Genomic DNA, 20,613 nt, shown 5'->3' with positions numbered 1-20,613 from the left:
CAACTTAAACGTAGAGTAAGGTTTTTTAGTACAATTTTTATAATGAAACGTTGTAAAAGTCTGTTCAAGTGGCTCCATACTTTTTTATTGTTTTTAAAAGTCGTATATCAAAAAAATGTAAAAAAATTTGACATTTTGCAGTTTTGGTATTAATCTACCAATACATGTTCAATATATTTATTGCCAGACAATTTTTTAACAGTGTTGTTTTTATATTTTTAATTTAGCAACAAAATAGAGTTAGGGAGGTCTAAATGTTTTTAGTTAATTGTTATTTGTCTAATTTTTAATTTTTTGGAACCGAAAGGATAGAAAAGTGGGTCAATTTTCAGAAAGAATAAATCAAGAAAAATACACCAAATTATCCACAAATACATTACTAGTAAGTGTTCTTAAACTTTTTATGTTTTTTATTTTAAAATTATATATCAAAATAAATTTTTACATATTAAACAGCATTTGTGATATCATATATTGTAAGTTTGATATTCAAGGAATTTTTGGTAATTCTTATTGGCAGGCAGCTGGATTGCGTAAAAGTACCAGCAATTCTTTGTTATATTTGTCTGAAAAAAATCGTAGAAACAAAATTAGATTTTCGATGTCGATATGCGGCTCGATTGACGTCACATTTTCTTGATTGTTGAATTTGAGCATGAATGATAAAACAAATCGAGTTACTTGTTTTAGAAATAATGACACGATAACCTTATACATTGGGCTCGATTAAAAATGTCAAGTACTCAATTGCTTCCTGGTATTGGCAGTTTGAGGAAGCCAGAATAATTGAGAAAGGCCTGATTACGTGACGATTTTTGCAAGTTCGTTTTCTTTATCTTAAGAACTCTTGTAAAATCTTTGGCACTGGTGGTGATAAAATTAGCATTTGTTGGGTTTCAAATGTCAAATGTTATCAAAAAATTGATTTGAACAGTTTTTTTTTTCTATGATCGGATAGATAAGACTTAATTGTTGTAAATAGGAAACAATGTGGTGGGTTGTTCTTTGCTTTTGCAAGCTCGAAAAGTGCAAACCACAAAGTTTTCTTTTTTAATTATCATTTGTATCGAAATGTGTATATATATTTTTTGTAATAATTTATACCTTGCTACCTATTTACCCTTACTGCACTTTACAAACATTATCTATGCGCACACTATCCTAAGTAATAAGAAAGTAGCTTATTTGACATCAACGTTAAGTTAATATTTGTTAGATTAGATCCTTTGTAGATTTGAGTCTAGCAAACAAGTAGATAATACATATATTTTTAATCTTACTTTAAAAATTGCAAAAGTTTGTAAATTTCTTTTGCTTTTTAAAGATGTTTCCACCGAAGGCGAATTCAGTGACAACAAACGAAACAATTGCTCATGGGGGAAGCTTTAAAGGGTACGGAGATCAACCAGGTTATTACAACAAAGTTTTTTATATTACATTATTTAAAACAGTAAAATATACATACAATTATTCACAATTAGCTACCATTTAGTTGAAAAATTTACACAAAACTTTTTTTTATTTATAATAATTTGTTAAAGATGTAAATTATCGAAATTTTCAGTTGGGTTAATATGTTGAATTTTTGTGTGGTTAAAAATATGAAACCTCCACTTGAGTTAATATTAAAATGCCTTCCTGTTGTACCATGATTGAAATTTATTAATTTATCACAATATAGTTGAGGCCAGTAAACCTAATTTGATTTCATAAGCTTCAGGTACAGGCTGTGTAAACAACATTCAATTTACTTTAATAAATTTACTTGTCACAAGAAACCCGCAATGTTTAACTAGCTGTTCCCATATTCCTACATAGATACTTGCCTTAAAATATCAGAATCTGATTCCATTGTGGTGTGACATTTAGTCGGTAAATAACAGATAAAGAACATTTAAACCGAAAGTTCGGGGTGCTATTTTATGTGGTTTGTTGCCAATTGATAAATACTCTCTTTTGATCTTGGCCTTGTCTGTTGGTTATATTTATTACATGACAAAAGTAATATGAAGTTTAATTTATTTATTGTTTGTTTATAGGTTGGTCGCACCCAAGCTCAGCATCGTTAAATTACTCTTCGCCGAATGTAAGTTCTGCTTTAAAAATAAACTGTTATAAGTATACGCTTATTATAATCCAGTACAAACGCATTTAAAACAATTCTTGATACATAATAAGGGTTTTTTGTAACTATCTTTTGTTTTTCTTCAATTTCATAATTAGGCTTGGATTTTTATTATTAGTAATCTTACATAAAAGCCTTTTAAATCATAATTTATATTTTGATAAGGCATATTGATCTTATATGCTTAAAATGACTTTAGTTTTGCTTATTATTCTGTGTTTTTGTTGAAATTTTTTATTAAAAAAATTTATTTTTAGACATATCAAAACCCGTTGAGCAATGCTTCGGTCAGGAGTCCGAATGTAGTAGTAGGCCAACCTGGGGGTCCTGGTAAGATTCTAAATTAAAAAATTTTAATTAAATATTTTACAGTATGTAAAAACATCTTTTTATGGTTAGTACAGATTTAAGACATTCATAAAAAGAATATTATAGTACTATTAAAGGTTTTATAGACAGGGTCATATAGATCATCTTAAAACGGGCATAAGTGTGCTTATAGAAATATTTAATTATAAAAGTTGGTATATGATAAGCATTTAAATTAGGTAAACAATCTAAAAAAAGCGTAATCATAATCATAAGAACAGACTTTCAATTTCCCATACGTTGTTTATTTTGGTCACTAACAAACTAACCACTATGCCTATGAGTCAGCTTAAAAGAATTTGTTTTGTAAATCGTCCAAACATATTTGCTAAAGATTTTTAATATAAGGGAAAAAGTTTAAAGTTAGTTAAATTATCCGTGTCATTTTTGAATTCCCTTACTTTAAGTTTGTGAGTCAAACCCATGGGGAATAAAAGATATTCTTATCTACGCACTTTAAATTGAGATGAAGTTAAATTAAATTTATGTACTTTAAATCCTGTTTAATTGGTTTATTAATTTTAAAAACTTTTTTTAAATATTTTTTAATATTAATTAGTCACATATTTGTAAAAAAAAATTAAAATAAATGTCGTAGCGATTATTAATTCATAGTTTTTAATAACGTTTCTAAAATTAAATAAATATTTAGGGTATTCATTATTAAAGTAAATTTATTTTTATTTATTTAATGAATAATTAATGTTGTTTTTCTATTATATATTATTACTAACAAACCATGGTTTTAATTTTGGTTTTTAATTCTTTGATCAATATTCTGTTTAAAAATATCTTTTGATGAATGAATTTTAAAATTGTTCTTTTTTATGTAAGATTAGGCCAGTGGGTTTATAAAATTAAACGGACTTGTCTTGGGTAAAAACTATTTATCATATATTTGTTAAGAAATATTGTATATTTATATTTTAAATACTTTATCAAAATTAATTGTTAATTTTTTTTTTTTTGGGGGAAAAAAATTATTTTTTTACTAGTAAATTTTAATTACCTTTACTATTTATAAATTAGTGATTTTACCCAATCCCAATTTTGTTATGTTTTAAACATTAATTTAACTTTAGGCTACCCAGGGATAAATATTTGATGTTCAGCACTTAATTCTTAATCCCATAATTTGACAAATGTTATTGGCACATATGTTTGTAATTGGACTGGTGTTTTGAGTTACAATCCAATGATTACAGATCAAGTTACAAAGTGGTTAACTCTTTACTAAATTGAGGTTAATGTATATGTTGTACATGGCATAGGAACCCATACATAGGATTGTTTATTGCCTTAAAAAATTATCCTTTTTTTATTTTTGTAACACCAATTTATTGTGTCAAAATAGTCGATTTTTTGGACTTACTTATGATTTATAATCCCGGCTTTTTTGATACAACGTTACCACAATGCAGCCCACGTCAACCAAATGTCAGATTCGAACCCAGAACTACACAGCGCCGTTGTCTTTGATAATCTCGCAGGGTACTAGTTATAAGCGACCGAACGAATAGGTATCCGTTTTTTGATGTACCGAAACGGCTTAAAAAGTGGCCGGAATAAATCGCGCTTTTGCCAGCGTGCCTAGGTATTAAAGTAACGTTCACTGGTTAGGCTATATCGGCTCTGAAACAGGTGGTATACTACCCTGTGATTAAATAACGTGTAATTTGCTGAGCAGCTCGGTTTAAGACGTGCGGTTGCTAGACGACGGGGTTTAAAATTTTGACGTTTTTTTTGGTGCAAGTTTTTTTTCGCGAATATTTAATTTGTAGCGGATTTTTTTATATTAAAAGTGTCGTTAATATCTAATTTACGTTTATTTGCGATAGAGATTGTTATGTTATTGGAACATGGATTTTTACATTAATCATCTCGATTTCCAATTATTTTAAAAATTAAATTGATTTTATTAAAAAAAAAATACAAATCTTGCTTTTTATTGATGAATTACATTGTTATTTTGTGATTGATAATTCAGATTTTAAAAATATCAATTTGTTTTTTACAGTAAAAGTAACCCTCGAAAATCAATAACGAAATAAAATTTATTTAAAGCTAGATTAAATTACGGGTAGTATTATAATAATTATCCGTTTATTTTATTAAAATAACGTAATTGAACGTGTTAATTACCCTTAAACTAGTTAGTTAGGTAGTAATTTTATTAATCAACCCACATGAACCTTGTTACATAATTTTCAATCAGTAGACTTAAAATTTTTAGCAGGTTTTTTTTTTTCTTATTAACTGCATGCGCCTTGCACCTTAGGTCAAAAACAAACAGCGAACCAAATCCTTTATATCCACTTTTTTGCTTGTTTTTGATCGATTTCCTGCGAGCCGTATACACATCGTCGTGTCGCTCCTCTGTATTAGTGCTAATCCGTCCTTATAACTCGCGTGTGATGTCATTGTTCACGACGTAATGACGTCATCGCACTTGCATTAATCGGCGCGGTCACGTGGTCAGCGCCGCGTCACTTTTGTGAGCGTAGTTAGGGTCACAGTCATTAGGAGTTGCGACCTCCAGCAGTGAGGTTCGTTTTAAAGGGTCGCTCGCCGGTTTGGCTCTGTTATTTTGACATGCTAATGTGATAGACGTACAGCTTAGAGTTTGAGCTTCTTACATGCAGTCAGTATTTTTAAACCAACGTGTTTAAAAGTAGAGTTTTAACTAGCTACAGAAAGCCAGTTAAAACACGATTTTTTTCGCGGATTTTTTAAATACAGCCCTTGAGAATACCAGCAAAAAAAAGTATTTTTTTCAGATTTTGTAAACGTTTTGACCGCGCGTTTTTGTTTGTGTTTTATACTCGCAATTTCAAAGCAAAACAACCGTCGCTAATAAGCAGTTACCGTCGCTGTGTAGAAGGAAACATATGTGCGCACTATACTATACAGTTTATACACGTTTTATCTTTCATTCCCCTTTATACTAAACGTTCTTTTGTTATTATCGTAAAGAGAGAAATATATTTGTTAGTTATACCTCGCATTGGGGAATTAAAGATTAAGGTTTAAAGTTACAGTTATTTAGAACCAGTTGTCGTTCATATCTTATGGTGCAATTAACAAAAAGTTTAAATACACTTGGTAGATTTTTTTGTGTTGGTAAGAGAAAAAGGTTGATGTATATATATATAGATAGATAGACCAAAGCGTGGTGCTAGTTATCGGGTATTCAAGAAATTCTGTAAAGTTGTAGTTAGTCTTAAAAGTATATAGAAATGAAAATTAATGCGATTAAGTACAGATAGGTTTTAGTATTAAACATCATGTACTTTTTTTCATGAATTATTTTAATATTTTTTTGTAGGATTATTAAATTTATTTAAGTAGTTCAAATATAATGCAATCGTCCTCAAGTTTGGAGTATTTTTTATCCCAACCCTCATTTGAATTTGTAGGAAAGCAATCGGCAGTTCCTGCTTCTTATTCACCTTACTCACGCGACCAACAACCGGTAAGTGGCTTCTTTTATTTCTTCTTATGATTTAAAGTAGATTGGCACGGGTTTTGTATGTACTTTAATAATTTTGAGTGTTTGTTCATAAAAATAGAAGCAGCGAGGATTAATATTTAAAATATTGTTCAATATTCTTTATTCTCGAAATGAGAAGGCAGACTTTGCAGCCTAAAATTGGGTTAATTTTGTTACCCTGACCCAATTTCAGGCTACATTACTCAGTTTTAAATAAAATCGACTTTGTGTACTAACTGGTTATTACCCATAGCTGTCTGAAAATGCCACGGAGCATAACTCTGTTCCAGGAACAATTATTTTAAATAAACATACGGTGTTCTGACTGTTTCTCAAAACACAGTTAATCCGTAAAACTTATTGTCCTGTAATTGCATTGTATTGTATACATATATATATAAATATCTTTTAACTATCCGTTTTTGCGAAATCTCTACGGAAATAACAGTTTATTTGTCATCAATTTGTTACACAATGCATTTTTTATTATACCCTAATATAATCCAATTTTTTTTTTCTTAATTTGATTATTATTATTTTTTTTTTATGATTTCGAAATTTGAAATTTGGGTGTTGCCAATTTACGCCTACTTTGGCCCTTTACACTTATTCACATAACACAATAGAATGTGTATGGTGTTATTATCATTACTCGGAGATCATTTTCTTTTTGTGAAGTGTTCATTACATTAACACGGGAACGATAAGTCTTTGCCAGGTTAGGAAACCGACACATTTCGTGAATAAAAGAATAGGAGACGTCTGCGAATCTCTAGCGGTGATAATAATGTTTCTATATACGCGTGCCACTTGATTCGACACATTTTAGGGCGAATTTATAAGCCCCGTGGTAACTTGTGGCCAGTTCTAATTTATAATTAGATAAAAAATTTAAATTTCTCTGAAAAAAAAATATGAAAAAATTTTGGCATTTAAAAAAAATTTTTTTTTTTGAAAATAAATAAAATTTAAGTTTTTTTTTCATTTTTTTCAAAAGGTGTCAGACCGTAAATCATTTTTTTGATGTGTTTTTTTTTTTCATTCTAGTTTAATATCACACCCACGTACCTTCGTCGCCGCCGTTATGATTAGTGTCTATTGTGTCCTTAATTAACAGTTAGCACCTTTTCTTGTCACGCCACCTTTGATGCTTTATATAAGGTGCTAAATAGCATTTTTATTGGGTGAGCATCCTATCTTTTTACCTTGATGTTATCAAATCAATTTTATATTTTTAAAAATTGTCGTTTTTTAGAAATTTTGCGTTTTGAAATTGTTATTGAAAATTATTGTTTAGGTTAAATTTGATTTAATTAGATTTAAAAGGAATTTGTTTTTTTTTGGTGCTCAAATTTGGTTTACATTTTACGAAAACTTTTCCTCGAATTTTTTCATCACTTTCGTAACACTCGCTTACTTCACAATACAATTCTTACTCCCCCCTCATTAATTTTTAATTTCGAAAGTTAATCCCCGCCCAGAATTCTATTAATTTCCCGACATGACCAGCTTTATTTTTCCGCGAAAACTCGAAACATAGCACGGTCTTATACACAACAATATTTCCAGATCCGGCCAAACGTCAAAACACGTCAATTTGCAATAATAATACGACTTAAATATTGCTCGAGCTAATCGTGACGTCACGTGACTGAGGCGCGGCACCAAGTGGCAGACAAAGGTGGCGCCGCGGCGGGCCGCTTGGCTGATTTTTCTAAGCGCAACTGAACCGTAGCGATTATTAAGTGTGTCGTGGTTTAAGTAAGAAATGGAAATACGGTTCACGGGTAAGTAAACGGTAACGTGACCACGGGTTTTCGACTTACGTGTTTTTTTTTCAAGTTGAAACGGATGGGATCTCGGGTCCCTACTTTTGGCATTTATTCTTTTTCGTAAATCGACCGTTGCCTTGATTTTAAAGGCCGCCGAGTTTTCTTTTCCGGAGAATTTCTCCATATTACTTTCAGTAATACTTGTGTCAAAACAATATGTAACGGATTAATGTTATAGTTACTTATACGTGATATAGTTACCACGTTTCTGTACGCTTCGTTTATTGTAATTTGGTTCATAAGTTATATAGGTCGCCAATAAACACAAAGATTAAGCGATTTTTCAAGTCTTTAAATGCCCATATTTAGTTTTTGAATTTATTTTTTTTTGCCAAAGCGTGTAATATTTTAATTTCATATTAATGTGTATTTATTTGTTAAGATATCAGTATAATAAATAGACGAATTATCATCCCGAAGATCTAAAAAAATTCGCTTGCGCCCTGTTCAAAATTAAACAAAGTAGGGGGTGTGCAGGATCCATCAAAATGTCGGAAATGGATCCTTAAACGTCGGCCGCGTGAAAAAGCGTCGCTCTTCGGCGACTTTTTGGTTTGTTTTTAGTTATTGTAACCGTCGTTGTTATGTTTAGACTTTGCCGCCCGCCGCCGCCTACCAGATGCCGCTGCATATTCTTTTTACTCTTTTTTATTTCTCGCTGTAATTGAAATGTTTTAAGCGGCCCTCGCTTGGGAATTAGAACCCCCTTTCTCTTCCCTTCTCCCTGTTCTCTCGTTTTCTCCCACTTTTATCTCGCGTTATCTCGTTTTTTTTTCGAGTACGGATTTGTAATCTTGTAGCTTTTTTATTGCGTTCAACAAGAAAAAAAATAACGCCCAAAAATTATTCTTTTTTGGCTTTTTTGGATGTAAAATTTGACCTTCCCACTTAAAAAAAACATCGCGTTTTTACACGCGCAAGTGGCAATCATAAACGCTTTACACAACTATAAGTATACGCTTTTAAGCTTGCTCTGTAATTTAATATAGGCTTGAACGCACTTTCTCGGCGTTTTATCAGTTAGTATTAAAAACCAAAATTCCCGTTTAACGTTCTACACCACTACACTTTAAGTGCTTATTTGTTATGGCCTGATTTACTATTGTGTGTGTGCTAAATAATGTGTTATCATCTAAAGGGCTTTGAGTCATTGGGTTGTGTTGTATAATGGACCAAATTTACTACTTTCACACCTTTTCTAAGTGCCCAAACATCTGTGCATTTCTTTATTTGATTAATTTGAGAATGTGTTTTTGGTTTTGGGTTTGTGTTTTTTTCAAGAATTAATTGCCTTTTAAAAAGGAGTCACCTGCCCAAATGACTTAGATTGATTAACTAATTAACAACAAAATAACCTTATCTGAAAGAGATATTTACTGCTTATAAAAAAACGGTCATTTTTTGGTTGTTTTTTAATGAAAATCCAAATTTCTACATAAATTAGTTGTAAATTTATTTATTTTCAGGGCTTAATGTTAAACAATTATCAGCCTAGTGGTTCGTCACCCAACAGCAGTAATAACAACAACAATCCCTATCCAAGTAAAAGAAGGCAAAGTGAAACTCATTCTTGTAAGTTTAACTATATACAACTAGGTCTATAAGGCTAGATAAGTAACACACTTAGTCTGTAGCCTTGTAGAAATATTTTAAATGATTTATTTTTGTTGTAGCTGGAAAAAGAGCTCGTCCTGACGACTATTCTGGATTTTCAAACTTTCCAGGTAAAAATTTAAAAGTCGAAATCACCCTAAAAAAACTCCCGAAAAAATTTCGATTTTGACCTTGATTTTGTTTTTTAGGGGGTAGTGATGGTCAGTCTCATGCCGATTGGTCGGGTCAATATCCTGGGTCTGTCGGGGGTCAATTTACTAATATGGGGTCAGAAAGGCTGGTGAGTTAAATATATAAACAAGTTTGTAAGTTATTTAACAGTAACTGTGGAATATAGCCAAAGTTATATATTTTATTTTCGATGTTTTAATAAACTCCCCTTTTCCCCTTTTTTAGCCCCACCATCAACCCACAGCAAGCCCCCATGGTTTAACTCATCAGCAACTCCCATTCCAGGGATCCTACTCCAATCTCTCTTCTCCCTACTCCATTCAAGATGAAGCTCACAACAACTCCACTACAAAACCCGACTCTTACACTGGGGTAAGTAATACTACATGTATTTGATTAACTGGTGGCATGGTTTGGCTACCAATGTAGTGGGTAAAAGTACCCGGGCCTCGTCATATGGGATTGTAGATTTGAATGTAGTAGTTAAAAGTACTGGGGCATCGTCATATGGGATCCTAGATTTAAATGTATTGGTTAAAAGTGCTGGGGCATCGTCATATGGGATCTTAGATTTGAATGTAGTGGTTAAAAGTCCTTGGGCATCGTCATATGGAATCTCAGATTTGAATGTATTGGTTAAAAGTACTGGGGCATCATCATATGGGATCCTAGATTTGATTCTTTTTACTAAGCAACGTAGTTAGGCTTACTTTTGTTGCAACTTTCAAAAATCAACTTTTTAATGCTAGTTGTCTATTCAAATATGCCCTCTTTTAATCTGAACATTTACTTATACAGATGTACCCAAACACACCAGGATTTCAAGCAAGTCAAGAGGCTTGGAGGACCTCCCATCCAAGTGAAGGTTACTCTTCTATGCAGCAAGTAAGTAAACCAGTTATTTAACCAGTATTTTTTTACCAATTACCAAACCAATACGCAGACCAATAAATTTACCTTTTTTTAGCCTTTTGAAGAGCTCGACGTGATGTCCGGACACCATCCTGAGCTTCATGGTGCACCATCTATGCACCATCAACCACCATCTACACCTGGTGCATACCATCACCAAAATTCAAACAATCTTCAAATGGGATGGCAATCTGGTGCTTCTGAGCTTAACAACTATCCTGGAATGGTGCAGTCTAATTCTATGGTAAGTTGGTTGAAAAACTGGTCTTTAAGTAATTTACTATTGGTTATTTTTGTATCTGATGGTGTTTTGTGTTATGCTGGTTATATTTTTATACTTACTGGATTCTGTATAAAGGTCAAAAATATTTACATAGTTCTTAAGTTTCAGTATTACTATCTGTGTAAACAAACCAAGTTTTTCATATCTCAAACTCATTTTCATCTTCAAGTTACTTAAAGTAGGGTTAATAGGGCGGCTGGGTCAATATTTTATTTCTTTTTTTTTTTGATTTTTTTAAAATTTTGATATATACTTGTTTGTTTTATTTTCTTGTCTGAAAAACTTCATTTTTTCGTTGTACTTTATCAGGTTTAAGTTTTATGTTTAGACTGTGTTTTGGCAGTTGTAACTGTGCTTTTAGTTGAATGTAGTTCAGCCTGGCAAGGTGTACAAGTTAGGGTTTTTCAAATTGTGACATTGTTAATTTTATAAAAATAATTTCGCTGGTTTTTAAATATTAAAATTTTAATCGGTGTTTTTTAATTTGCTTTTTGAAGTGTATTCGCAAGACTTGTTTATAGACACAACTATCTTTCAATGTGGTTTTTATATCTAAAAATAAGTATGTGCTGACTAGTTATAAACGTAATCTCATTTCGGTTGATGTGTTTGTGGTAGGAAAATGTTATCTCCAGCAGATTAAAATATTTGTTCAAATTTTTATCAACAACCTATTTTAATCTAAAAGTAAAAGTGTCTAAAGGTTGTTTTTAGCTAAACAAAGTCAACATCTTTAGCCTTGTATTTTAGTATTTACAGGTTTATTAACCTTTGGCATTTTAAATTATAATATGGAAATTGTTGTCGTGTAAAGTTATGTTGTTGTTTATAATTACACGTTGGATTACTAAGTGTTTGTGATCGAAATGGCTTGTTAATCTTTGAGGAGAAAACCACTTCTTTAAAGTTTTTAAAAGTTACATTGTAGCAAATGCGACGATATCTTCCATTTTACCTGGCAAAGCAACATTGGAAATTTTCTTAATATTTTTTCGTAGAAAAATTTGACATTCTTTTACTAAATTTTTTGTGTTTTTTTTTTGTTAATATTTTTCAAAAAAAAATTTAAAGATCTTTTAAATTTAACATGTATGGCAGTCAATTTATGTTGCTAGCAAGTACAAGTGTATGTTGTAAATTACAAATTCTATCTCATAAATTATTCAGTCAAATTGTTCAACCATTTGCCCCCAGCATTTACAACATTAACTAACAATTTATTTCTTGATAATTTCGGGTTTTAATAAAATTTCAACACATTATATAACCGCAATGTGTAATTTTATAATATTGGTCTTACAGTTAATAATTTAAATAAGACCATATTAGTAAAACTTTTTTTTGTAATAAAATTTAAAAAAAAATTTCTTTTGAAATTTTAGGTAAGTCCAGGCAATCCATCATTGAGCCAAACTAATGGAGGTCCACTAAGCTCTCAACTATCGAACAGCGGACATAACTTAACAGCAAGAACACCTTATCAGCAAAGTAAGTTACCTGAATTAATTTTTGTTTTAAAACCAATTGGCAGTTTAATAAATAGGCAACATTTTTAAATTAATTATAAGGCAATCCAAAACAGGGTAAACACTTGGTGGTTAGGCTGTAAAAAAATTTTAAAAAAAAGGTTTTTATTTTTTTTTTTTTACTGTAACATTAACTTTTTTAATTCGAACTCTTTAATAACCATTTATTAATATCGACCATTTTACAGACAGTCACTCGATAAACCAGATGAACAAACCAACAACCAATGAGGAAAAACCACAAACCAGCCACAATATAAAAAAGGAGAAAGACATCGAAGTTAAAATTAAATCTGGAAGAAACAGTAAAGCTGCAAAGGTTGGTCAACAAAAATTTATTTTTTCCAAATAAATGAGGTCAGGGTTGCCGTGATTTTAAATTTGGGATTTTTTTGTACAGAGGACAGCTACAAAGTCAATTGAGAATGAGCACAAAGATGAAGACAACGATGAAGATGGTGGAAGAAGACTTAGGTAAAAAAATTAAAAAATTTTATCTAAAAACAAATTTATTACATTTTTAGTTTTTAAAATTAAATTCTTTTATACTTAGTTTGGGCTCAAAAGACGATGAAGACCTTCCTGTGGAGGAAAGAGAGAAGAGAGAAAAGGAAAGAAGGATGGCAAACAATGCGAGAGAAAGGCTGCGAGTTCGGGATATCAACGAAGCTTTCAAAGAGCTCGGACACATGGTTCAAATCCATATGAACCAGGACAAGCCACAAACCAAGTTAACAATATTACATCACGCTGTACAAGTTATATTAGGCTTAGAACACGAAGTTAGAGGTAATTATTAAATTAAAAATAAATTTATAAATTTTTTTTGTTTGTTATGATTAATTTAATTTCCGAAATTTAGAGCGGAATTTGAATCCGAAAGCAGCTTGTTTGAAGAGGAGAGAGGAGGACAAAGCTCCGAGCTCCTCCATGCAGCAATCCTCCAATGACAACTCCCGGATTATTTCAACTTCACAACAACAGGTGGGTTAAAAATTTTATTTTTTAGGGGCTAGATTTTTTCAATGTTTGAGTATCCAATTAAAAATTATTTTTATTTTAGAATTCAAAGTGTCCAAGGACTGTGGGCAGCAGTGTTCCACCCCCTGCAGGTTCATACCCCCCAACAAACCACTACCACCAAGCTGACCCAAATTCTGGGGCTTATCAAATGCCCCAGGGTAAGCATTACCCAACACATCCAGGTAATTTTTTTATTTCCACAAATTTATAATTTTTTGTAAGAAGGAAAATAATTTACCCTGCTTTTACTTTTAAGGTGAGTTAATGGGCTCAGACGGCAACATGGGGGGTTACCCAGACCAACACCAATACCTTAACCCCGACATGATGTCACCCATGGCCCAAAACCTTGATCAAAACTACCCTGGGGGTATGGGGCCTAATCTTCATTCCTAACTCAGGATGGGGTGAAATATGTTCTGTTGAGCCTTGGGGTCTGATTTGTCCCGCTTTTAGCAAGTTTTCCAAGAGATTAGGGGTCTGAAAGGGTTTCAGACCGGAACTTTAAAGTTAGCGAGGGGTTTTCCACTTTTTAGACATCACTCTCTATTCTTTTTTCGTATTCTTTGTCGTTTTTATATTTTTGTCACTTTTTTTGGTACGATGAAATTTTGCGTAAAAATCTTTGCCACGTTCTGGCTGATCCTTTTCTACTTTTATACAAAGAAGTTTGAATTGCAGTAAAGGGCTTTTGTTAAGCCTTTGTAAAACGTTATTTTCTACTGAGACTATGTTTTATCATTCTTAATGATGATTACATCATATCGTAATGATGTTTACTAAAAAAAATGACACTTGCTTGCCACTGTCCATAATAGTGGCACAAAATGTGGCAGCGTGGCACGAAATGTGACATTAAAATTCATTACAAGTGGCAAATTACTGAAGCAACAAATTCTGATGGTGCTAACTTTTTTTTCGATGTTTTTTATTTTTACCCAAAAATCCGATGGCCAAATTAAGTTAATTTTAACGAGATAATTTTTTTAACAAGTCTTCTAACATGCAATTGAGTCCCGCCTTAACTATTTTATTGTTCTTCGAAAAGAATCTTTTTTATATTCGATTTAAGTTTTGTCAAGTGATAATGCTTTTATTTTAACATATCTGTTTATATAAATGGGTAAAAAAGTCCAACTATCTTTTACCTTTTTAATGTTACTTTTTTATCAATGTTGCCAAAAATTATGGAGCAAGCAAATCAAATCATTTGTTCTATGTGGAGTCTTTTTCTAGGAATAATTTTGTTGGCAACTCTGAAAAGTTCACAATTAAATTTCAGTTTCTTTTTAATTTTTAAATCAGATTAGGTTCTCTACATATAGGGTTATTTTATATTTTGTGTATTCAAATTTGTGCTTTACTTACTATATGGTCTTGGGACTCAAGTTTTACTACTTTTTGTTTCTGATATTTTGGTTACTGTTTTTAAGACTTTATTTAAATTAAGTTTGATTTTATTTGCAAGCCGTGCCAAAATAATAATGAGCTTAACCCCAAGTATTTTTAATTCTAACCGAGGATAAATTTTCCTAATTTGTTATTAAATCAATTTTTTTTATTCCCGACACAATTTAAACTGCCACTGTTTTCGTTTTCGTGCGTCATTTTTTAAAAACAAATTCAACTACTTCTTATCAAACACTTCTTAAAAAACAAAACTTTTTACGAAAAATCAAATATTGCTAAAAACATTCAGTTACTGTCTTATATTTTTTAGTGTTACTTCTATTATCCTGTCATAATTAAAATATTACATTGCCATCAAATGCAGTTACTGAACCTCTTTATTTATTCTGACAACATTTCTTTTTCTGATATTCAATTTTTGTCGATGCCCCAACTAATACAACTTTTCTAGTATTAGTTTTTATCACAATATTTATGTTTTTTGTGCTTTTTTTAAACCCAATCGCGAAGGCCGTTCCAGTCTGTATTTTTCAAACACTAAAATATTTTTGTTTTAGGCCAATTTGGAAAAACAAACAGATATTTCTATGTCGTTATTTTTCCACAATTTTGTTCTGTTAAAACTAGAACAAAAACTTTTCGTGTTTTTGGAATTACTTTTTTTTTGTCGACTTTTGCCTTAATGAACTACTGGTTATATTGAAACTACTGTAGTGTACAATAAGGTGCCAAGAACAGTTACTTTTTTTGTATTATTTTGTTTTCATTAAATACCCAAGTCTTGTATGTACTTGTTGTTTTAAGAAATACTAAAACCTAGCATTTAGGTTCTTACTTTTTAGTTAGTTAACAAATTGTTTTTTTGTCATTACATTTTATTATTTTTACAACTTGGAATTAAATTAAAAAATAATTAAATAAAACGCAATTACATTTCAACAAAACACTTCAACTAAAAAACTAACAAGATTTAAATATGAGTTGTACAGCATAGATTGTCGATTATAAATGTTGTTAAGGTAACTGAAAATTTACAGAATTTATAAAGAATTAACGCAGGTAAATCAAATTATTTAATTTTTTGTATCGTCAGAATTATTTTGATCGTCATTATTTTCATTTGTTTTTTCTTCGTCATTTTCGCCCGGCTCTATAATTGTTCCCATGCAATGAGGAACAAACTCTAATTTTCCACCTGCCCCCATTTTACGGATAGGTTTTAATCTTCCAGTTGGAGTTAGACTCATTTTGTCAAGAATATCTTCTTGAGTTACGATGCCAAAATCATCTTCTGACCAGTGCCCAGTTCTGATTAACATTCGCTTTGCATCTTGCCAGAATGTTGCAAACCTTATCTTCGGAAAACGTTGCGCTAGTAATTCTATTTCGGTATCGTCAGCCTAAGAAAATAAAACAATTCACAAACGTTAAAGTATCAGTACATTGAAACCCCTTATAACTGCATTTAGCTACCTGATCACATCTCGTTAAATGAATTTTCTTAAGAGTCGGCAAACTTTCGCAGACCATCTGGGCACCTTTGTGAGTTACTTTTGTGTAACCTACATCACATACTTCCAACTTGCTGCAATGAGTTGCTATGTATTCCATTCCTACACATAGGAAGTTAAGTTATTTACTGAGAAAGTTAAATTAACTAAAAATAATTAACCTTTGTCTGTAAGCCCAGTGGAAATTAAATGAATCTCAGTTAATTCCTTGAAGTTTTTAACAGCGAGCTCGACGCACCTACAAAAATTAATAGTTTAATTTAAAAGCCCAGCCATTTACCTTAAATTGATACAAGAAAATACAAAGTGAACAACTTACCGATCATCTATCATTTCCTGCATACAAACACAAAAGTAGGTTATGTGTCTCAAGTTTTCGAGAACCGGATGGATATGTTCAAAATCTAAGTCTTTGCATCGACTTAAGTCGAACTTCTTTAAATTTTGAAACTGTAACATTAACCTTACTCCTTTGCCAGTGATACCACACATGGACATACACAGAACCTCCATTTTCGGTTCGACTAATTCCAGTTCAAACAAAGCAAGTAATGTCCCATCTGTAACCTTGTAAAATTCAACAAAATTAAGACCTGTAGCCTTTAAAAAAATATTTTACCTTTATACTTACTCCGTGAATTTGATTTACTTTTAGAGTTGTGAGTTTTGGACATGATTTTACAATTGCAACAGTTCCTTTGTCAGTTATTTTTGTGTTGTTATTCAGATTTAAATATTCAAGATCTTGCAGGTTTTCGGAAATCTAAACGAATATAAAGATAGCCAGATAATATTTAGCAGTTTGGAATGGGTTAGTTTATTTAGTTAACGTACACAGATCGCAGTTTTATCTGTTAAACTCAAGCTGTCCACTTCAACATATTTTAACTTGGTGCAGTATTTAGCTAAAGCCATAACAGATAGCTCGGTTATTTCATGTGAAGTTCTAAAAGAATAAAAACATTTAAAAAAACATAGCCTTAATATAGGGTTACTTTGATACTCCGGTCAAGTTTTGAGCTTTTTAAATGAGTTTTAAAGAAAATATTGAACAAAAAAGCTATATATACCCGGCAAGATTTATACTAGTAAGATTAGGACATCCCTTGGCGAGATCTATCATTCCCCGATCAGTAACCGATTTAGTATAACAATCACACAAATTAATACTGTTTACATAACTGCAATATGAAATACATCTTCGTAATATATCATCGGTTAACTGAAATATAAATGCAGGTTTAAAAAGTTATATTGCAATACAAAAATGAGGCTTCAAGCCAAAAGCTTATTGAGATTTACCCTTTTTCGATCTTCGAAATCAATATCCCTCCAAAAGGAGCTGTCCTTGCTAATTTGATGCCAATATTTGCACACAAATGATGCATCTAAAATCCGATCTTCCATAGATAGGTACGAAAATATCTGAACAAAACATGCTGCTTTAAAAAAACAGTAAACACATAACACGATGACTTAAAGTTGGAAACTAAAATTAAAGACCCTTTTTCTTTACCTTTAGTAAAACGCTGTATGGGAGGTCGTTAATATTTTTATCACCCGAGCATTGGATTTTAGTTTTAAGCCAAGAGTTATGGTCGGTATATCTTGATGTATTGGATACAATAAAGCGACCAAAAAGCCGCTGCCAAAAACTCACGCCAGCTAATTCCGAATTTTCCATTTTATTAACAATTTTAAGGTAAAAATGTGTGTGTTGCTAAATTTTTACTTAAAATTCTTAGTAAATATGGCTGACCTTTGAACCGCTAACAGCAACGGCGACAACTGTTGTTACTTAAATTCGGTTGAGGCAGGGTTGTGAGTGGTTTTAATTTTCAAGTACTTGTTTTTACTATTTTTTTAAAAAAAGGGAACAAAATTTATTAATAAAAAATGTGTTTTAAATGTGATAAAATATCTAGATGTGGCTACAGTTTTATCAACTGATTTCTTTTTACTTGGACGAAATACAAAAAATTGAGTTCGACCTTTTGATTAGCATTTTCGGTAATTTGAGACTTTTTAAAGAGCAGTCTATATCATTTTGTTTGAATAAGACAATAGTAGCCCACAAAAGGTAAGAAAAAAAGGGTTTTTCCAACCAAACGTTTTTATTTTACAATAAATATATGCTTCAGATTGCAATAAACATATTTTACAGATGTCAGAGCCTAAATTAATTATCCATTTATGTTGTTTTATTTACAAAGTTTAAACCGGAAGAGAGTTGTTGACGACTAAAAGCTTCCACTATAATCAAAGCGGGTTTTTGTATACAGTTTACATTCAGTTTGCCTAGAAAGCAGCTTTAATGTTATTGATGCTTATGTTATGAAAGGAATTTGGGTTACGTGACTCACTTCTATCATTTTATAGAACTAATTGGTCACTGGCATTAATGCTGCTAGCAATTCCTAGAAGTCAATATCCGCCGTCTGTCTTAACTATTGTTTAAGTAATGACTTTTTTTTGCTGTTTTACCATTTTGAATGTTGTTTTTCTAACAGATTTTTCTAGGCTTGATTACATAGGATAAATTTTAAAATAACCTTAAACTAGTTTAAGATAAATCTGTATGAATATGGAGATTAATAACAATAAAGAAAGGGAATTAATAAACCCTAAATGGGAAATCAAATGGAGAAATGTGTGGATATTATCGTTACTGCATATAGCTTCAGTATATGGAATACTTTGTTTACGAACTGCACATAGTTATACTATTCTTTTCGGTATGTTAATTTACTATAATGTTTATACAATAAAACAAAGATAATGTTAATCAGTAATTGTTTTTTGTTTTTTTAATAGAAATTTTCACTCTGATTGTTATGTTTCCTGGGGTAACAGCTGGTGCACACAGACTATGGGCACATCGTTCTTATAAAGCCAAACTACCACTTCGTATATACCTTGCCTGTGTTAATCTTATGGCATTTCAGGTAAGACTTTTTTAAGGTTTTTTGCAAAAAAATGCGTATAAATTTACACAGATTTTATTGTTAGGGGCCAATTTGGAGCTGGGTAAGAGACCATAGGGTTCATCACAAGTTTTCTGAAACAGATGCTGACCCCCATAATGCAAAAAGGGGATTCTTTTTCAGTCATATGGGTTGGTTATTGGTCCGTAAACATCCAGAAGTAATAAAAAGAGGAAAAGAAATTGATATGAGCGACCTAGAGGCTGATCCGGTTGTGATGATTCAAAAGAAGTAATTTTGTTTCTTTGTTTGTATTTGGCAAGAGTTTTCAAAGCTCTAATGCGTGTTTTTTTTACAGATATTATCTTCCTTTGGCCCTTTTAAGTGCGATCATTATCCCTACCTGTGAGTACATGTTTATAGTGCATAGCAACTTTTGTATAACTTCCGATATTTTAAACACAGCTTCCGTTTAGCTTTTTAATTATTTGTTTATGTTAAGTCATCCCTTTGCTGTGGGGAGAAGCGTTGATGATATCCTACATGATTTGCTTACTACGTTACACGTACAGTCAGCACGTAACGTGGTTGGTAAACAGTGCAGCGCATATGTGGGGAAATCGTCCCTATGACGTCACAATTAATCCTTCGGAGAATATGTTCGTGACACTCTTCGCGTATGGTTAGTATCTGCTTAATCTTAAAGGACGGTATTTATTACTTCCGATATAATGATTATTTTACAGTTTTGTTATAACTAAAACACTGATACTTAGCCTGTGCATTTTTGTAGGGGAGGGCTTTCATAATTACCATCACACCTTTCCCCACGATTATTCAACTAGTGAATTTGGGCCATTCTTTAATGTAACTTCCGTGTTTATTAACTGTATGGAAAAGTTGGGCCTAGCATACGACCTTCGTACGATTTCAAAGAAGACAATTGAGGCCAGAAAATTACGAACTGGGAAACAACTAGAGCCTAAAACTGCATAAAAAGTATGCAAAAAAGATGATTATAGGATAAATATTGTTTTTATTTTTGTACATTTTTACCTGTATATTTTTAATAAGTTAGCATATTAAAATGTGTTTGAACTATAAACTTGTATGTGCTAATTGTTAAAACAATTTACAATACGTTTTATTCCTAGTATATAAAGTATAATTTTTAGTAGAAAAATATATTATGAGTTTTTGTACGTCATTTTTTAAATAAAATTTGTTGTACATTCTTTTATTTTTTACTTTTTATATATTTTAAAAACAAATAAAATGTTATTTAATGTTTTGCTGTTTTAAAATTGAGGATAAACAAAATATATTATTTTCAGTGTTGCCAGTTAAATTAGACGCATGCGTCACGTTTTTATGAAAGCTGGATTTTTTATTACAAAATATCGATTTTTTTTTAGTTTTGTTG

At 31.4% G+C, this 20,613-nt stretch overlaps 3 protein-coding genes across 3 annotated transcripts; 2 read left to right on the top strand and 1 right to left on the bottom strand.

The window, feature by feature from the left end:
• The first annotated feature begins 233 nt into the window (after positions 1-233).
• On the top strand, positions 234-15,679 carry LOC145759712 (uncharacterized). The gene is made up of 18 exons (XM_082573560.1): positions 234-382; positions 1,325-1,409; positions 2,040-2,086; positions 2,383-2,455; positions 5,911-5,966; positions 9,283-9,388; positions 9,490-9,540; positions 9,619-9,710; positions 9,827-9,973; positions 10,400-10,486; positions 10,569-10,757; positions 12,179-12,284; positions 12,511-12,641; positions 12,723-12,796; positions 12,876-13,111; positions 13,185-13,306; positions 13,386-13,527; positions 13,602-15,679. Exons 2-18 carry the CDS (start codon positions 1,325-1,327, stop codon positions 13,739-13,741), a joined length of 1,884 nt encoding a protein of 627 aa, XP_082429686.1. The 5' UTR covers positions 234-382; the 3' UTR covers positions 13,742-15,679.
• On the bottom strand, positions 15,630-18,020 carry LOC145759714 (F-box/LRR-repeat protein 17-like). Its single transcript, XM_082573561.1, has 9 exons — positions 17,783-18,020; positions 17,569-17,691; positions 17,337-17,488; positions 17,101-17,212; positions 16,898-17,029; positions 16,586-16,833; positions 16,428-16,504; positions 16,229-16,368; positions 15,630-16,155 (listed from the first exon to the last, which is right to left on the bottom strand). The coding sequence occupies exons 1-9, from the start codon at positions 17,948-17,950 to the stop codon at positions 15,829-15,831; spliced, it is 1,479 nt and encodes a 492-aa protein (XP_082429687.1). The 5' UTR covers positions 17,951-18,020; the 3' UTR covers positions 15,630-15,828.
• Positions 18,021-18,781: 761 nt separating this feature from the next.
• LOC145760514 (stearoyl-CoA desaturase 5-like) lies at positions 18,782-20,363 on the top strand. The gene is made up of 6 exons (XM_082574421.1): positions 18,782-19,001; positions 19,081-19,211; positions 19,276-19,481; positions 19,549-19,595; positions 19,693-19,872; positions 19,984-20,363. The coding sequence occupies exons 1-6, from the start codon at positions 18,845-18,847 to the stop codon at positions 20,184-20,186; spliced, it is 924 nt and encodes a 307-aa protein (XP_082430547.1). The 5' UTR covers positions 18,782-18,844; the 3' UTR covers positions 20,187-20,363.
• The last annotated feature ends 250 nt before the right edge of the window (positions 20,364-20,613 follow it).

This window comes from Corella eumyota, chromosome 7 (genome assembly GCF_963082875.1).
Source record: "Corella eumyota chromosome 7, kaCorEumy4.1, whole genome shotgun sequence".
Taxonomy (NCBI): Eukaryota; Metazoa; Chordata; class Ascidiacea; order Phlebobranchia; family Corellidae; genus Corella; species Corella eumyota.
The sequence above is the reverse complement of the archived record's forward strand: the minus strand, read 5'-3'. Positions and strand labels throughout refer to the sequence as shown.